The 17,580-nt window shown below is 37.9% G+C and overlaps 1 protein-coding gene across 1 annotated transcript; it reads left to right on the top strand.

The window, feature by feature from the left end:
* The first annotated feature begins 1,483 nt into the window (after window positions 1-1,483).
* Window positions 1,484-16,846, top strand: LOC149616096 (thyrotropin-releasing hormone receptor-like). Its single transcript, XM_089856150.1, has 10 exons — window positions 1,484-1,582; window positions 3,801-3,804; window positions 4,776-4,910; window positions 4,953-5,033; window positions 5,076-5,115; window positions 5,669-5,831; window positions 9,683-9,943; window positions 11,995-12,275; window positions 13,270-13,436; window positions 15,948-16,846. The coding sequence occupies exons 1-10, from the start codon at window positions 1,484-1,486 to the stop codon at window positions 16,325-16,327; spliced, it is 1,611 nt and encodes a 536-aa protein (XP_089712276.1). The 3' UTR covers window positions 16,328-16,846.
* The last annotated feature ends 734 nt before the right edge of the window (window positions 16,847-17,580 follow it).

Genomic DNA, 17,580 nt, shown 5'->3' on the forward strand with positions numbered 1-17,580 from the left:
TGGTATAATAGGAGAAGGATGACACTCCGTATCCTCTTAATGCTCAAGTTATGTAACATGATTCTTTCAAGGCGAGGGAACCCTTTTTGTTTGCTCTCCCGAACTTCAGATGGGGTTCGAAAAGTGCTAGGGTGAATTCTATAACTGTTCGTTGTAATAAATACTCAGCAAATAGTTTAGCGCGGTAAAATAGTAGTATTCCCCCTCCACGGATTTTTAAAAGTTTGTACTCATTTCTGATAGTAAATGAGGTGAGGAAAACGATGCCGTTAAAAATTTCCACCGCAAATGATTTTGAATTTTTTTTTTTTTTTTTTTTTTTTCAAAATATGCCAATATACTATATGAAAATTGCAATATTTTGGAAAAGGACAAATCTAATAGAAACTGAACCTAACCTAACCTAACCTAACCTAACCTAAACCTAACCTAAACCTAAACCTAAACCTAAAATATCCCAAACATAATCTAAACAAGTGTATGCGCCCCAAATATCAAATATAAAAACAACCATAGGTAATATGTGCTACCCTTTTTTTTAAAAAAAAAAAAATCATTTGCGGTGAAAAATTTTGACGGCATCGTGTTCCCCACCTCATTTACTATCAGAAATGAGTATAAACTTTTAAAAATCCGTGGAGGGGGATTACTACCATTTGGCCTTTAGCGCTAATACATATAGTAATGAATTACCATCCCGCTGTATGGTGGTAAACTTCTCTCGAAGAGAAGTATTATATATTTCTGATGTTTGTCTCTAGAATGAGAAGTTTAGTTGCTGAAAGTTGAGATATAATGCTAAAGTCCCTGGGGTAAATGAAGCATTTTGTTTGCTTAGCTTCTCTTCACAACAGCTCTTACATTTAAACTCTAGTTTAAGTTTAATTGCTAGCTATTATTTAAGAGAAACTTTTTATACTCCATTACTGTCTTACAACAAATAATAATATTAATAATAATGAACAAGAGGCCCCGGTAGACCTATAATTCTTTTGTGTACCCTCTAGTGACTGGAATTAGCATTTATTAGAAGAAAACACTAGCTTTTATTAACTATTATTTCGCTTTTATTAACAACTATTAATGATAATCTACCGGTCAAGTGTTACGAAGAAGTGGTTGCTTGCACCTCGCTTGGAGAGGCTTAGATAAATCCAAGATAAAGGTATTAAAGTTGAATTTTGGGTGGTTGAGTCTAGCGAAATAAAATAGGCAAACACAAAGAACGCCTCTATAATTTTTGACAGACCATTCAGAATCAACCTGTATTGGGTACTAACAAGCTGCCCCAGCAGAAAGGACACTCGTGCGGGATATGTAAGATAATAAAAAAGTGAAACAATAGGGGCTAAAAAAGCGAGCATTAGATGAAAATTTCTTTACTAGATGCCATACCTCCAGTTGTGAGAGAGTCTAATAAATATAAACAGCAGAACTCGCAGCAGACAACTCCTTCTAAAGAATTAAGCTATCCACCTGCACCATGCCTAAAGCACCGCTCGCCACCTCCTTAAACCAAGGCACCATCTCGGGCTTTGGAGGAGGCGGAGTCTATTTATCCTTTTTTGTGGCTTCGACTAGAGTTCGTTCTGGTGGAGTCACCCAATAAGTGTTTACTTTAAAAAACTCTAAATCGGAGTGACGGGGATGAAAACCCCCGAACACATGGTATTCCTGTCGCCATGCATTGCCAAAGCTATGCTAGAGAGACCTTGAAAAACCGGGACCAATACTCGTGCGAGGGGGGATTCTCCCCCGCACGAGTAAAAACCGCTAGAAAGATGTATGGGTTCGCTATTTTGATGTGAGAGAATGGGCATTCACTCTAGCATAACGCAAATGAGAAAAAAACGATAACGGTTTTTAATTGAAATGACAAAAAGATTGGCCACAATTTCTTTCTTTCACAGATTTCTTTGGCAATCTGCCACTCTTTTTTGAAGAAAAAAGTATTTCTTTCTGAGCCCTTTCATAAAGAAGTAGATAAAGTAATCAGGGAGACAAGAGCTAGGAGTCGACTACGACTATTACTAACGAATGGGGGAGAGAACGGGGGTCTTCAGTGTTAGGTTTTCTGTACCTGACCTTACTAACCAATAAAAATGAACAAGATCCGTTCTAACGCATTGACCCTTTTCAAAAGGAGGCCCCATTAACGTCTGCTTAAGACGGAACATTCGGTATGTGAACCCAAAGACGTTAGACATGGCTACAGAATTACCTGTCTTTTGTTTGAAGTCATATCTAACGTCTTTGTTGCAATCATCCCGGATGTTCCAGTTTTCAATCACCTGACTTAATTTTACCCCGACGTCATACATAATAGCGCATGGATCACAAGTTTATAAGATATGTTCCATAAGTACGACACTTCCTATACTTCGGAATGCTAGAGGCTTACAGAGGACTAGTTCAAGAACGCCGCGAGAGTTGACTACACTCGGTTTTGCAGTTCGACCTTCTATTTAGTCTGTACCAAGCCTTTGACAGCGTCTCACCAGGCGTCGCTTTGCGAGAATCTATGACCTACGTCACTTCATGACAAGCTCTCAGAAATCGGTGACAAACTTATGGAACATATCTTATGATTAATGTAGTAGCCTTTAGACTTGCTCGACTGTTTAAATTTGAAACCATTTCTACTGACGTCACTGAGTGACGTAAAATTTAAATCTTGGGATGGAACCTTCTTGCATTTTATTAATTCCCCCGTTTACTACCCCTGACCGAACTAGGGCTGCGTTCAGTAACCGGCATCAAAAACATCGATGACTAAAAGATGACATCGATGTCTTACTGAACGGTTTTTCGCGTCTTTGGGCGTGACGTCATGATGCTCATCGGATGCCCATCAGAAAAATCGGCTGTGAGAGGAGGTTTTTTTGATGAGCATCGGATTCATGACGTAAATTTCGTCATTTTGCGCCGCGACAATTAAAATAATGTAGAATTGACAAATATTATCCTTATCGATAATAATACTAAAAAGCAATATATTATTTCGGTAAAAAATGGATTCTGACAGAATTTTGATTTAATTGATAAATTGAAGTACAATATCTTTGTAAATATTTCGGATTTATTATTTAAGCCTCTGCAGTAACGTTATCATAATATCGTCGCCATTTTGAAAAGCATCGATTACACAAAATTGTGCCGTTCAACAACTGCAACGTCATTATGACGTCAAAAGAACACCGATTTCATTTCCCCAAACATCGATGTTTTTCCTGATGAGTGTTACTGAACGCAGCCTAGAATTTCCTCACGCGTCTTGTTACGCCAACTCCCACTCTTGTGCTTGTCGTCGTCAAACAACGGTTCGATAGATCTCTTTGCTAAAAAGTGCACCTTTTGAAGTTTTTAATCTTTTATTTTTGGAACATTGATTCAACTTAATCATCTTCAACTTTGTTTCCTTAGTTTGAAATAACTATTTCAACGAAAACCATTCCTTTGTTCAACCTACGTATTCTCATATTCTTAGTGAATAATACCTTTTTCTCTGTAACGTTTACTGTAGTATCCCTCCGCCATGGTTTAATATCTGCTGCCATTTGAAGGTGAAAAACAATTAACTAGGCCTTGTTTATCAGTCCTAGCAATTGGGAAAAACCTTGAGCTAAGAACGCCTACAGGGCAGGTGGATTAACTGTAAGCCTTGGTCGAGACAAAAACAAATTAGGCTTAGTTCTGATAATTGTTTTCTGGTAACTATAGTTTTAGTCTCCAATTGGAAATCTCCCACCGGGAAAAAGTAATTCTTTACTCCTTTCATAAAAGCGGTTGTTGATCAACAGGAAAGTAAGACTTTATTGGCATCCATGTAAATTTTAAAAGAAAAATAAGTTGTTAACACTAGAATTTTTCCACCTACAAAAACCCATTTTCCCTATTGTCTGATTACGAAAAATTCATGAGAAGCTTATCAGACCATAATTTCATAAGTTTATCACTGGTTACTTCGATCTTGTCATGAAGTGAAACGCCATAGATTCTCGTAAACGACACCTGGTGAGACGCTGTCAAAGGCTTAGTACAGACTGAATAGGAAGATGAACTGCAAAACCGCGTGTAGTCAACTTCTCACGTCGTTCTTGAACTAGCTCTCAATAAGTCAATAGCATTACTAAGTGTCATACTTATGGAACATATCTTATAAACCTATGATCAGACTTACGCGTGGGTTGATGTTGAATGAGAACTTACGAATAATTGAAACAAACAATGTACCTCAGTTTTAACGAGTCTGTCTCGGTTGGACGAAAATGTAATGTTACTTCATCGTAGAGACTAAGGCTGTGATTTACGTAATCCAGTTGTGTTTGTCTTTTGGGAGAAATACTTTGAGAGAAAGGTTTAAGTTCATCGCAAAGGGAATTAGCTTAATCTTAGTGTGAAGGGAAATTTTAATTAAGTTTTCTATTATTTCAAAGCCTCTTACTGTGTGTATTTCTGAAGATTGTTTACATTAAAATAAATGGCAAGGAATAAATTTACTTTTTATTCAAAATGGCGTAAAAATAATAAATATTGAAACTGGAACTGGAACTAGGCCTATCTGTCTACAATATTAGCTGTTAAGTAGTTAGACTAATCTACGAAGCAGAAGAGGTTAAAGTGAAGGATTCTGTTTGATGACTGTGCTCAGTAGCCCTATCTTGGAACACTTTTAGGAAAGTCTGATGTTTCTTTTCCAAATAATTTACTAAAGTAAACAAACAGACCAATGCATTAAGATTGAACTATTGCCAATCGATTCTACCCATTTTCAGACTGCTACAACACATACCTTTGCATCAAAAGTGGTTTCAGTAAAGCCATAACAGTCAGCCCTAAAACGGAACACCCCCTCTCTAACTTGGAACAGTCAACCTTAAATTGGAACACCCCCTCTCTAAATTGGAACAGTCAGCCCTGAAACGGAACACCCCCTCTCTAACTTGGAACAGTCAGCCCTAAAACGGAACAACCCCTCTCTAAATTGGAACAATCAGCCCTAAAACGGAACAACCCCTTTCTAACTAAGAACAGTAAGCCCTAAAACGGAACACCCCCTCTCTAACTTGGAACAGTCAGCCCTGAAACGGAACACCCCCTCTCTAACTTAGAACAGTAAGCCCTAAAACGGAACACCCCCTCTCTAACTTGGAACAATCAGCCCTAAAACGAAACAACCCCTTTCTAGCTTAGAACAGTAAGCCCTCAAATGGAACACACCCTCCCTAATTTGGAACAGTCAGGCCTAAAATGGAACACCCCTTCCTAATTTGGAACAGTAAGCCCTAAAATGGAACACCCCTCCCTAATTTGGAACAGTCAGCCCTAAAATATATTACCTCATCCCTAACTTGGAACACCCAGGCTGTCTATTTTGGAACACCCAAATATAAGTGCAAGAAATCCAAGTTAGGGCTACCTCCACTTTACGATTTTTTCCGTACCGTCCAATAGAATTCTTTTGTCGGGTTTGAAAACCTAATCTAACCTTATAGATAGACAGTTCCAATTTGAAAAAAATTAATATTTCATGAGCACTTTCGATTGATAAGATATTTCTATGTTGAACCTTAACTTTGATTAAATATATTGAAATTCTAATTAATGTTGTAACATGTTTCCAAGTTTAACTTTCTTAACGTGGAAATTGCAATATTGTTTGTTTTAGGGTTATTTACCTAGCACAGAATGGCACCGTCTATTCGGAACAGTATTCATGTCCCCAACTCGTAACCATGGGCCGACAATGGCAACGTCGTGACGATTCCACTAACGGACCCGTCGAAATGGAATACTTTAATGACAGTCAGTCTGTCAACAACACTAAGGAGGTCAGATTATAATTTAAATTTTTACAAGTAAAATAATCATACTTCAAATGATTATTTCAACAAGTTACTATCCTCCAAAATGGGAACGGAATAGAGGCATACATGGCCTACTGTGAATTTATTCCATTTAATCGAATCGGGTTACAGGTAGGGATGGAGAACACAGTAGGCCATCATGGTTCCTATCTAAGGTTTATTCTCCATCGAGAAATGCCCCTAAAGACACTGATGTATTATTTTATAAAGGATGTCTAATATCCTTTCAACCAGAAGTAAGATAAGTGACTAGAAGTAAAGTGCTCTAGCATTGGTAATAGATCCTGGCACTAGTGAAAAAAAATTCCCTACCCCCTTCCCTTAAACCTAAAGCCGCGGAACACGGACGCGGGTGCTTGAATCTAGTTCGGTCGTCTACCGCCGCGAGCGTCTCACGTTTTGGAGGGAAAATTCAGAAACCGCTACCAGAGGGCCAACCGTTGGTGTGTTATCAAGAATATTCACTTTCGCCAAGTGAAGAATTTGGTTACCTCGATACTTCTAGTTCCTTATCTCACTTCTGTTTCAGCTCATAATTATAGAAAAATGTAAAATGAGATTTTAATCCAATTTACGGAAATTTGCAAAGTTGAGTTTAGGCCTAATCCTTTAGCAACTGACGAAAATCTAATAAGCTACTTTCACTGAGTAGTTAAAACAAGGCACGTATATTTAGGCACTTAATGAGTACGTGTTATTGATCGGAACTTAGCGTTAAGTACATTAAAATCAATCCTTTAAAGACTCGTAAACAGCGCAAAACGTGTTTGTGCAATATTTTCCAGACGAAATGCCTACATAAATGGTGCTTCAGTGAAGTGTTTTTGGTACACAGTCACTATTCTATTCCGAAGTGATTGTGCATAAAGTACAAACGAACAAACGACGCTTTAAATATGCATAATACTTAGGTTCCATGAAAACTTTTAGAAAAGCCTGTTTTTTTTTTTCATTTAGGTTTAGCCCTAAATATAGGCTTTTATAGAAATTCTGATCAATAATACTTACCTATTCCCGAAATTTTATTTTGATTTTATCATAAGTTCGTAAGATATGTTCACCATAAGTTTGTAACTGGTTACAAACTGGAGCTTATCATGAAGTAGCGAGGTAGGTTATAGATTCTCGTAAAGCGATGCCTAGTGAGGCGCTGTCAAAGGCCTATTAGGAAGATGCACAGCAATCTGCAAAACCGGGTGTAGTCAATTCTTGCGTCGTTCTCAAACTAGCTCTTCGTAAGTCTGTAGCATTGTGATATACTTATGGAGCATATCTTATAAACTTTTCACTTAATGCGATAGAAAAATAAAATTGAGACGTCTGAAAAATGTTCCGTGCAGTACTTAGTTTCAGGGATAGATTTAATTTTAGAAGTAGGAATGGAGAACAGAGTAATCTGGGCGCGCATCAAAGTCCCAGACACCCTTCCACGGGACGGAGGGGTATGAAGGAAGAGGCGGGTCATAGCGACGGAGGTAAAAATGGAATTACGTATTTTTCGCCGTCCCCGTCAGCAACGTTATCAAAACGTAGTTTAAGTGAGCCAATAAGAAAATTTAAACTTTTCGCTACGTCGTGGAGGGAGGGGCTATGAGTCGGACTGAAGTAAATACTAACCGTTCTCCATTCCTCTTTCTAAAATTAAATCTATCCCTGTTAGCTTATAATATTTAAACGAAATGAGAATTTTAACAAGCCCCAATCATAATGGAAATTCGGTTCACTTTGGCTGTGACGTCAATTGTGTCATTGGGAGGGGCAGCAATCAAACAGGATATTGGAAATAGACAATAAGAAAAATTTTCTGCACTGAATGCACCAGATGGCGTTTTTGTTTGGCCTTGGCTTACCAATCGTAATCTCACAGTTGTCGTCTGCAATAAGCTGACTTTCATTTATAAAATGAAGTACGTTAAATATAACCAATTCGACCAAAAGTAATATAAGAAACCTCCCTTCGGGAGGAAAGTATACAAAGGCGAATTTTTCCCGATACATCCTCGTACCGCGAATGTCCCCGCGCACTTATACAGCCATAAACAAAGTTTAAAAAATAGGGCCGCGCCGCGTAGAGCGTAGGAATACATTCTCTGATCTCGCGATTGCGTCGGCTGCTTAAGTTAAGTCAATTTCACAGACTCATTGTAATTTTAAACTTTTCCAATGAAATAATTCATGCAGCATTTTTAGATTTTGATAATAATCAATCATTAATAACTCGATTGTAGGATTTTCATAGGTCTTTGCATAAAATTTGAATTAAACCCTTACCTTGCCAAGGTATATGACTAACACTATACATAGATAGAATTTAAAATGGTGTTATTATCTATATCGAAATTTTGTTCTTGTATTCCTAATTTTCATCTTCTTCTTGGCTTCACAACAAACTAGAATTTCGTTTCAAAATAACCGTATGTGAATATTTATTAGCAAAATCATGAATCTTCTATTTCTTTACGACAGACGGCTAAGCAGACTACACTAGTTAAAGGCCGCTTTTTCCTCTTTCCCTTTCCAACGACCATATCAAAGGACTAAGATCTTACGTACCTTGTCCATGAGCAATAGTGTCTGAATATGGTATTTGGCGTTTCGAGGATGTTTCGCGTGTTTTAACGTTATGCCTATGGCGTCTTGTATACTTCCCTCCCGTAGGGAGGTTTCTTATATTACTTCTGATTCGACGAAATAAATACGTATTTTCAAAATCAGCGTAAATTTAAGCAACCCTTAAGATTAAAATTTTTATTGTGGTACGTATTGACAAAAGTTTATAGGTGAAACAAAAAGTATATTTCATTGAAGCTTGCACGTGATGTGTAATACGAGAAACCACCTTTACCCCTCAAAATAGTGTCGACCCCTCTCACGACCGTAGCACAAGGAACATGCTTGAATGCCATCCTAAAGTAGCAGATACTAGCTCTAGGACCAAGAATTAACGTTTGGAATGCTAGTATAGAGTACTATTGTATTTCCAATAAACATTTGACCTTCAAAAACCTATTCTCAACTCGTCTACAGCCAAAGGCTAGGAACTTTGGACGAAGTATACCTTTTGTTTTCATCTATGAAAGTTAGGTATTAGTTGTCCAAACTTTTAAAATCCGAAGCTATTGTCTTCATTCATACTAAGCTATAAAACAGTTGTATTGATTTTAAAACACATCCCGTCCTTGGAAAGACCAAATACTACTGAATCGAGCGTTATTTTTAGACTGTTTTCTAAAAATAGTGTTCAAACGTACGAAAACAAAGACAAATCAATAGTCATATCACGGTTTTGTCTAAATTCAACCACGATTTAACCAAGATTTATTGATTCGTTCAAACGTGTATTTTACCACTGGCAGAAGTAAGATAACGGACTAGAAGTATCGAATTAACCAAATTCTTCACTTGGCGAAAGTGAATATTCTTGATAACACACTAACGGTTGGCCCTCTGGTAGCGGCTTCTGAATTTTCCCTCCAAAACGTGAGACGCTCGCGACGGTAGACGGCCGAACTGGATTCAAGCACCCGCGTCCGTGTTCCGCGGCTTTAGGTTGAGGAGAAGGGGGTAGGAAATTTTTTTTAACTTGGCCAATTTTTTTCTCTCTAGTGTAGGCGTCATGGAAGTAGCATAAAATCCTCAAATTTGTTCACTAGTTGCCAGGATCTATTACCAATGCTAGAGCACTTTACTTCTAGTCCCTTATCTTACTTCTGGTGGTATAAAAGGTGCTCGTTAATTAAAATACCGTTTGTTTTCTATACTTCTTCCTTCCCATTCCCCCCCCCCCCACTGTTTTATTTCTTCCTCTCTGACAGACAAGAATTCAGTATGGAATGATATTGGAGTGGAGTCCCAATCTGCTGGAGGCACTTAGAGTACTGGAGTTTTTGGAGACTTATTACATTCCCCTGATGATTTCTCTGGGACTTGTGGGAAACTTCCTCTCATTCGTGGCCTTCTTTTTCACACATCTCAAGAGACGCTCTTCGAGCTACTATTTGGGATCGTTAGCCGCTACCGATTTTGGCTACTTGTGCTGCCTTCTTATCGTCTGGCTCTCCAAAAAGGGAATAGACGTAAGTTGATGGCAGGAGTGACTGCCAAGTGCTCTTTTAAAAGCATTAACCATCCTGGAATGCCTCAGGCGCTAAGGTTTTCAGTTTCTAATGAATGAATCAAGGGTTTACTAGAAACTTACTAACCTTGGACAGGCAACTCAATAGGGAGCTGGGTTTGGTTAGAGCATCATTGACTGGCAACTGAATAGGGAGTTAGATTTGCCTAGAGCAACGCTTGATACAAGCACTGTGTGGCGGCGGGTCTTCGAAGTTTATCACCAAACCAAACACTTGTATAATAGTAAAAATCGCACCATTTTGTTTTTTGAGGAGTAATTGATGTTTAGGCTTCATTCAGTGAAGAATCCATAAGCCTATAAGCCTCGGCTCAAAAATCCCATACCATTACAGTCGAATTTCTCTTGTAGGATCACATGACATTTGGCGATAAATTGAAGTATAGGTAGACGCGTGATGGCGCATGCTACGCATAACGCATTGCCATTTGTTAATGCGGGTTCAACACTGCTTCGCCTGTCAATGGTGAGGTGGTCTGAGCAAGAAAGATCCCTTTGAATCAGATGTGAGTTGTATAGATCAGCTTGCGATCACAAGTACCGAGAAATGAGTCAAAAACTAATTACTACTTATTTGGGGTAAAAAAATAAGTTGTTGTTTAGCAGGAAAGTTCTGTATATCATGCTTAATATCATCAAAATTATTTTTGTATAAATTTAACTGTTTCAAAAGTACTTTTTAATTTAAAAATTTCGAAGTACTGTTAATTTTTGAAATACAAACTCACTAAGTTCTTTGTGGTTGCGGTTTAGGTCCTTCATACTATCAATGGAGCATTGTAGTAATTGTAAGGCAAAATCCTTTCATGTTAAAAGCATCTCTTTGAGATAATAGCCCGTGTCTAGACCACTTTCCGGCTTGCGTGTTTTGACATAATTACAACCTACGTGGTGCCGAAATATATAAGGAGCAAACATACGTTTATAGTCCTGTCCTGCTCCTTTAAATTGTAATCGGTTTCAGGATTGATCGATATTCGATTGAACTACATTAGGTCGAGGTGCATCTGTTGGACATAAGTGCTCTTCAATGTCCGACAATAAAAAAATAAAAACCTCTTGATTCAATTACGATCTGGAAAATCTAATTCTTTTAAGTAGTTTGATGTCCAAATAAATATACTTGGGTATACTACTTCCTAAATAGTATGCTGTAGCTTTTATGTGGCTTGGTTTATCCCACTTAAAAGTGTTATTTAAGCCCTATCGATTTTCGGTAAAGCCATGACGCTCAAAGACTAGTCAGTCCATAATTAAATTCTTTTCTCTTAGTAGAGATTTTTCTCTCCTGTCTCTTGTTACCTGAATTTTCTTTCTGTTTTTGATTGTCTGGTCACTAATTGAAACACGAAACTAAACGTGTTTCAACGTATAATTTTGGTGGCATATCCCGTCAAACTTTGTAATTATCCTTGATGAAACGAACTAACTAGTTATAAAAAACTTTATATCAAAAGCACGTGGAAAATAATTAATATATAATAGGCTGTTGAAGGAATATGTGACACTTTTGTGTCAACCAATTTGAGATGACCTACCATTCTGTGTCTGTGTAGATTAACGCCTACTATGAACAAGAGAAAATATAATCCCTGGGGGTAAAAGAGAAAATGGAAGACAATATAATGCTTTGGGACAAAAATTGAGACTCGGCTGCTCATGACTCGCAACTATTTTTCTCAAAATAAAAATTGTTTGGAGTGACGTAGGTGAAACGTCATAGATTCTAGTGCGGTGCTGTCGATAGGTTAGTATATCCTAAATAGGAAGATGGACTGCGAAACCGCCTGTAGTCAATTCTCGCTTATCTTTCTCGAACTAGCTTTCAGTAAGTCCATAGCATTACAAAGTATAGGAGGTGTCATACTTATGGAAGGAACATATCTTATAAACTTATGATTCAAACAAACATGTGGATTCTTCATTATTTTCTCTTGCAGCGGAAATTGCTTTTGCTTGCACTAAGGACTAATATTTTTTTTGTAAATTAAGGTGACGTCAAGGAACGGTTGGTGCCAAATCATTGTCTACTTATCAACATCATTCAGTTGCTGTTCCGTCTGGCTCATAGTGGGTTTCACCGCCGAACGTTTAGTAGCTGTCAATTACCCATTTTGGCGACTGAACTTCCCTACCACCCAACGAGCTCAGTACGCCGTAGCTTGGATTACTCTGTTTAGCTTCGCCTTGAATACCTATCTCTTCTGGTTCGTCGGAATCACCAAGAGACCCGGCGGCAGTAATGTTTGCGATATTGTGGGTGGAGATGAAAAGTACGTATCATCAGGGATAGATTTAACTTTAGGAGTAGGAATGGAGAATGGTTAGTATTTACTTCAGTCAGACTCATTGCCCAGTATAGAGCCCCTCCCTCTAACACGTAACAGAAAGTTTCAATTATCTTATTGGCTCACTTAATATACCTTTTGATGACGTTGCTGACGGGGACGGCGAAAAATACGTAATTCCTTTTTACCTCTGTCACTATGACCCGCCTCTTCTTTCGTACCCCTCCGTCCCGTGGAAGGGGGTCCGGAACTTTGACGCGCGCCCAGATTACTCTGTTCTCCATTCCTACTTCTAAAATTACATCTATCCTATTCCCTAGTATATTTAATAAAGCCTTAAGTATCTATCGGAATACATACAGTTAATGGGAATCATTGTGTACCCATAAATCCAGTGTTAGTTTCTATGCGGGTTTTGTGGGTCACGCCTCATAATTCTAACGTCTTTCTAACGTGATTTCATTGGCTGGTAGAAATGAGCAAAAATGGCTGTGTACCATAATTCCTATTGGTTCTATGTATTCATGGTACCTATGATTACTGGCTAAATCCATACAACGGGCTGTCCTTAACCGCGATACCTTCGTACCTTGTTATGAGAGCGGAAACATGTTTGCGCTAATAGTAAAAATCGAATATGGGCTGATTGGTTTTGCTAACAATGGATACCCAATTTGTCGAAAACTCGGAGGAAGGTACAGTACTTGAACCGCAACAATTAGTTTGGCCCAATTCTCGTTCTGAACAAAGGGCTCATACGGTTCAATCAGTCTTTGAGCGCTCATTGTATGCGCTAACCTAAATATGTACAAATACGCCCGCTTTGTGTCGTGAATGCGTCCCACAATTGACTATGATATTGAACCGTAGGCGATATTGTTGACTTAGACAGTAATCATTAGTTAATTGAACAAATCTTTAGTGTTCATTTCCTGTAGGTGATTATTGATAGTCTATGCCTACATTTGTTAAATTTCAGAATTCGCATAATGTCAATTATAAACTACGTTGACACCTGTTTCACCTTAGCCTTACCAGTCATGTTGATCATAGGAATGAATTCAATGATTGCCAGAGCGTTGTGTCATTTTTATTCGCAGCGACGTATGGAAAGTGTCCAAGACGATCATTCCAAAACAGAAATAAGTATGAAAAATTCTTTATTTTTATTATCATTTTGATCATAAGTTTATAAGATACGTTCCATAAGTATGATACTTCCCATACTTTGTAATGCTTGGGACTTATTGCGAGCTAGTTCGAGAACGACAAGCGAGAATTGGCTGCACACGTTTTTGCAGTCCATCTTCCTATTTAGTTTTTACTAAGCCTTTTTACAACGCCTCACCAGGAGTCGCTTTACAAGAACATGACGTTTCACCTACGTCACTTCATGACAAGCTCTTAATCTTATGGAACTTATCTTATGTACTTATGTTTTGATTTAAACGCATTCCTTTGGTAATTATTTTAAGTGCATTTTGTGGAATGTAACTTTTGGGAATATTTTACGATCATTATTTTAATCACTTTTCTCGGGCGTAAGTCGGATAAATGTCTTTGGGCTAACCCTTAAGAAAAATCTGCATAATTTTTCTAATTTGAAAAAATTTCTATTTTTTTTTACAACACTGAATTTAAAAAAAAAAGCTAGCTAGCCAATTGGACCAAGTCATCTTGCGACTTATTGCCACTTATCTAACGCGAATAAAGCGATGCTTAATAAGGGGTTTATCATAAAGGTAAAATGTTTAGAATAGGATGTTTTTAACAGACTTAGTTGCTAGGGGCCCAAGGGCTTAACCTGGAGGAACTGAACTCAACCACTCGTAAAACCATCCAATAGTGTTACTGGAAATAGGAGAAATTCTTAGGTAACATAGTTTATGAATGCTCCCTGAGATGGCTATATTTTCTTTCAAGTTTAAATAAGTTATTTGAGAATCGTATTAAGAATCTAATTTGTATCTGTGGAAATATAATATAAGATTTCTGGATTGTTTTAATTAAGTTCATTTACTAGATTCCGTTATATTAGATTCTGCTTCACTGAGTTTGCTTAAAATACAAACTTAAGAAAAACATGTTAAAAATAAACCAATATTAAACGAAACTCTAATACCCTGATCCATTGGGAATAATTTTATTTTCGTATTTTCAAAGGAAATTCTTATTTCGGTAAATTGAGCAACGATATATCATAGGTTTATAAGATATGTTCAATAAGTATGACATACTTCGTAGTGCTAGAGACTTAGAGCTAGTTCGAGAACAACAAGCGAGAATTGACTACATACGGTTTTGCAGTCCATCTTGCTATTTAGTCTGTGCTAAGCCAAGCCTTTGACCGCACCTCACCAGGAGTCGCTTTATGAATATCTATGACCTATGTCACTTCATGAGAAGCTCCAGTTTGTAACCAGTGACAAACTTATATGGAACATGTCTTATGATAAATATATATATATATATTGATTTTGACTTCAAGACTGGGTTTAAGTTAATATTGATTCACTTTGGGTCTGTTGACTTCTGTTTTTATAAGTTGCATTAAAAAGACGTTTTCCGTTTCGCAAAATGGACAGTTATTTAAAAGTAACGTGACCCCAAAACCTCAAAACCCATATTCATATATATATATAAATTTGTAAGGTTACATTCTTGAAGATTGCTTTTAGTCAAAATTTTCTAACTGCTCTTCCAAAAACGTTATATGTTTGTCGATGAAAGGGTTAGAATTTCTTAAGCTGGATTTCCACTCGACCGAAAAAACCCGGCGGAAATCACGCAGCCGACGGTAGAAATTTTAACTTACGCCGGCGTCCAGCGGTAGACCGTTTACACTACGACTGAATTTTTAGTTTGGCGGTAGATATTTTTGGGTCACGTGACAGATTTGAGTGGTTTCCACAACATCTCTTTCGCACTCTGAATTTGTATCTTTGTCCTCTTGTCGCTTCGATCGTACAAGAAGGGATATTTTCTAGCCTCCTCACTAAATTCTTTCCTATTAACATCTAATCTCTTTTTACTTCCATTAGTTTCATTTTTCGTTCTTGATGGCATGTTTAGACTAAGCCTTGGTCAACCACAAAAAATGGCGGCTATAAAATCTATCTCGCGTATGCGTGCGCACTTTAAATTTATGACGTAGTCAGTGAGATAATTTCATTGGCTGAGACACCGGCGTAACGCCGAACACGACCGAAAAAATAGAACACAACTTACGCCCGACTGAACGGTAAATCCGTCGGGCTCGGCGTAAAGATCTTTCCGTCGAACCCCTTTCTGCCGGGTTTCCGTCGTGTTTTCCGTCGAGTGGGAATCTAGCTTTAGAGAAGCATCTTAAAATGTTATTTTCCTCAAAATACACAACATAAAAAAGAGTAAACCGATTTCAATTGCTAACGTTGGACCAAAACGCACAAGCGCATGCGTCTTGGCAAGTAGTTAAGCGCTAATAGATATATGATGAGGGAACTATTTAAAATGGCGTATGTGCATGATTCGGTTTTGTAAATTGGCTATAATAAATGTCAAGGGATATTGGGAGGAATCATGTTACAATTACTAATTACCCCGCTTTGTGCAGGTACACATCTCTCGAAGAGATGATACACAATTTATGCTTGTTTGTTTTTAATTTTGAATCTAAAGCATTTTCCTCAACTTCGGATGGTCAAGATCGTTCCATGCCACAAGCGACTCAAGTTAACATAGCTCGTATGCTATTGCTGGTCTCAACCACCTTCATCACTTTAAACTTGCCCAGTTACATCATCCGAATCTACGGATTCATCTTGGAGATGTCAAGCGACAGTCTAGTGCCTCTTCCCAGAGAAATAGTCGTTCTTCAGGCTTACTTCATGATTCTCTTCTACACCAATTTCGCGATTAATTTCCTGGTATACAATATCAGCAGTCGTATGTTTCGACGCGTCCTGAAAGAGTTCGTTTCGAAGACTGTCAAATGGTTTTGCGTTCGATGCGCCGTTAAAAGATCAACATCTTCGGACAATTCGAGTTTTGTCGCATGATCTAGGCGGCGATACGTAGTTCGTGAAAATAGGCGATACTCTGTTTGTGTTAATTATAACTTGCAACAAATTCGTACGTGTAGAACGGGTACGACGGCTGCGCTGTAATTAGACGGATCTCCATTCACGCATTAAGAGATATCATAAACGTGGTTTTAAAATTTTATGGTGCTACGATGTTACTTGGAGGAGCGTTCTACTATATTAACCAATTGATTTTATACTTCGTAAGAATCTAAACGAATCTAGTCCTCGAATGTACATTGAACTGAACAGAACTGACTCATACGTGGGGAAGTGAAGTGTAAAGGTGACGGTCACATCGAGGTCACGCAACCTCTCGGACATTTTTTTTCCGTTCATTTTTATTTGATTTCAAGGACATGTTAGAATTGACAGAAAATGTTTGGCCATTATATTACATAGGCCTATCTAAGCCTTATTTCGAAATGTTCAGAAACGTTTTGAAAATATCGTTCTTCAGAAGTTGGAAGTGAATTGGATTAGAAAGGGACAAAACGGCTTATAAACTACGAGCTTTTCGTGTTTTTAACTTAGTTATAACTAATACTGAAAGCAAGCAAGTAAGTTAATTCTGATACGGTGCGTAGAGCCATAGCAGAGGGCGTTAAAATTTCCCGGCTGTTTCAGAATGGTTCTTGCGTTTGGTCCATTTACGTATAACTTTTTATAATTAATTTATCCAAAGATTTCGAGTAAACAACATTCCTTGCCTATTGATTAAGTAAGTTGGTATTAAGTATTGTGAAACAGTGTCTAGACCTTAGAATAAACATATGATAATGTAAGCCCAGAAATTATTAGATCGTAGCATTGAGGAATGACCATCTCATCACTCGAACGTCAAACGTTTCAAAAGAAACTCACAATAGATGGAGCCTAGTCCTCTACCTTTCTCTGTGAGCTTTCAGCCAATAAGAAGTTTTTAAATTATTACGTAATAATACATACTTCTTTGCCCGAGTCTAGTACCACCTCCCATAACGCGTTCCACATAACTTTGAGGTAAGGCGGGTATTTGAGAACTATGTTTTGAAGTTGTAGTGTTACCAATCCCGGGGGTAGTGATGAGGCAATGTCACGTGACTGTAAGCGTACTGCAACAACTCGGGAAATACCGCTGCCTTTTTACAATGCACAAATAACGGCATGAAATTCACGCATGCTCAGTAGAACCCAAGACCATTAAACACAAATGGTTTGAAATGGAGATACAGCGCCTCTCTAGCGCC

The sequence above is a fragment of the Phalangium opilio genome, unplaced genomic scaffold (genome assembly GCF_054372755.1).
Source record: "Phalangium opilio isolate 3A_F unplaced genomic scaffold, DU_Popi_V2 ptg000217l_1, whole genome shotgun sequence".
Taxonomy (NCBI): Eukaryota; Metazoa; Arthropoda; class Arachnida; order Opiliones; family Phalangiidae; genus Phalangium; species Phalangium opilio.

Coding starts and splice junctions, on each gene's coding strand:
- LOC149616096 (XM_089856150.1), top strand. CDS start 1,484: ATGCCTAAAGCACCGCTCGCCACCTCCTTAAACCAAGGCACCATCTCG. Junction 5,034..5,075: donor CCCCTTTCTAACTAAGAACA/GTAAGCCCTAAA, acceptor AACTTGGAACAG/TCAGCCCTGAAACGGAACAC. Junction 13,437..15,947: donor TCATTCCAAAACAGAAATAA/GTATGAAAAATT, acceptor TTGAATCTAAAG/CATTTTCCTCAACTTCGGAT.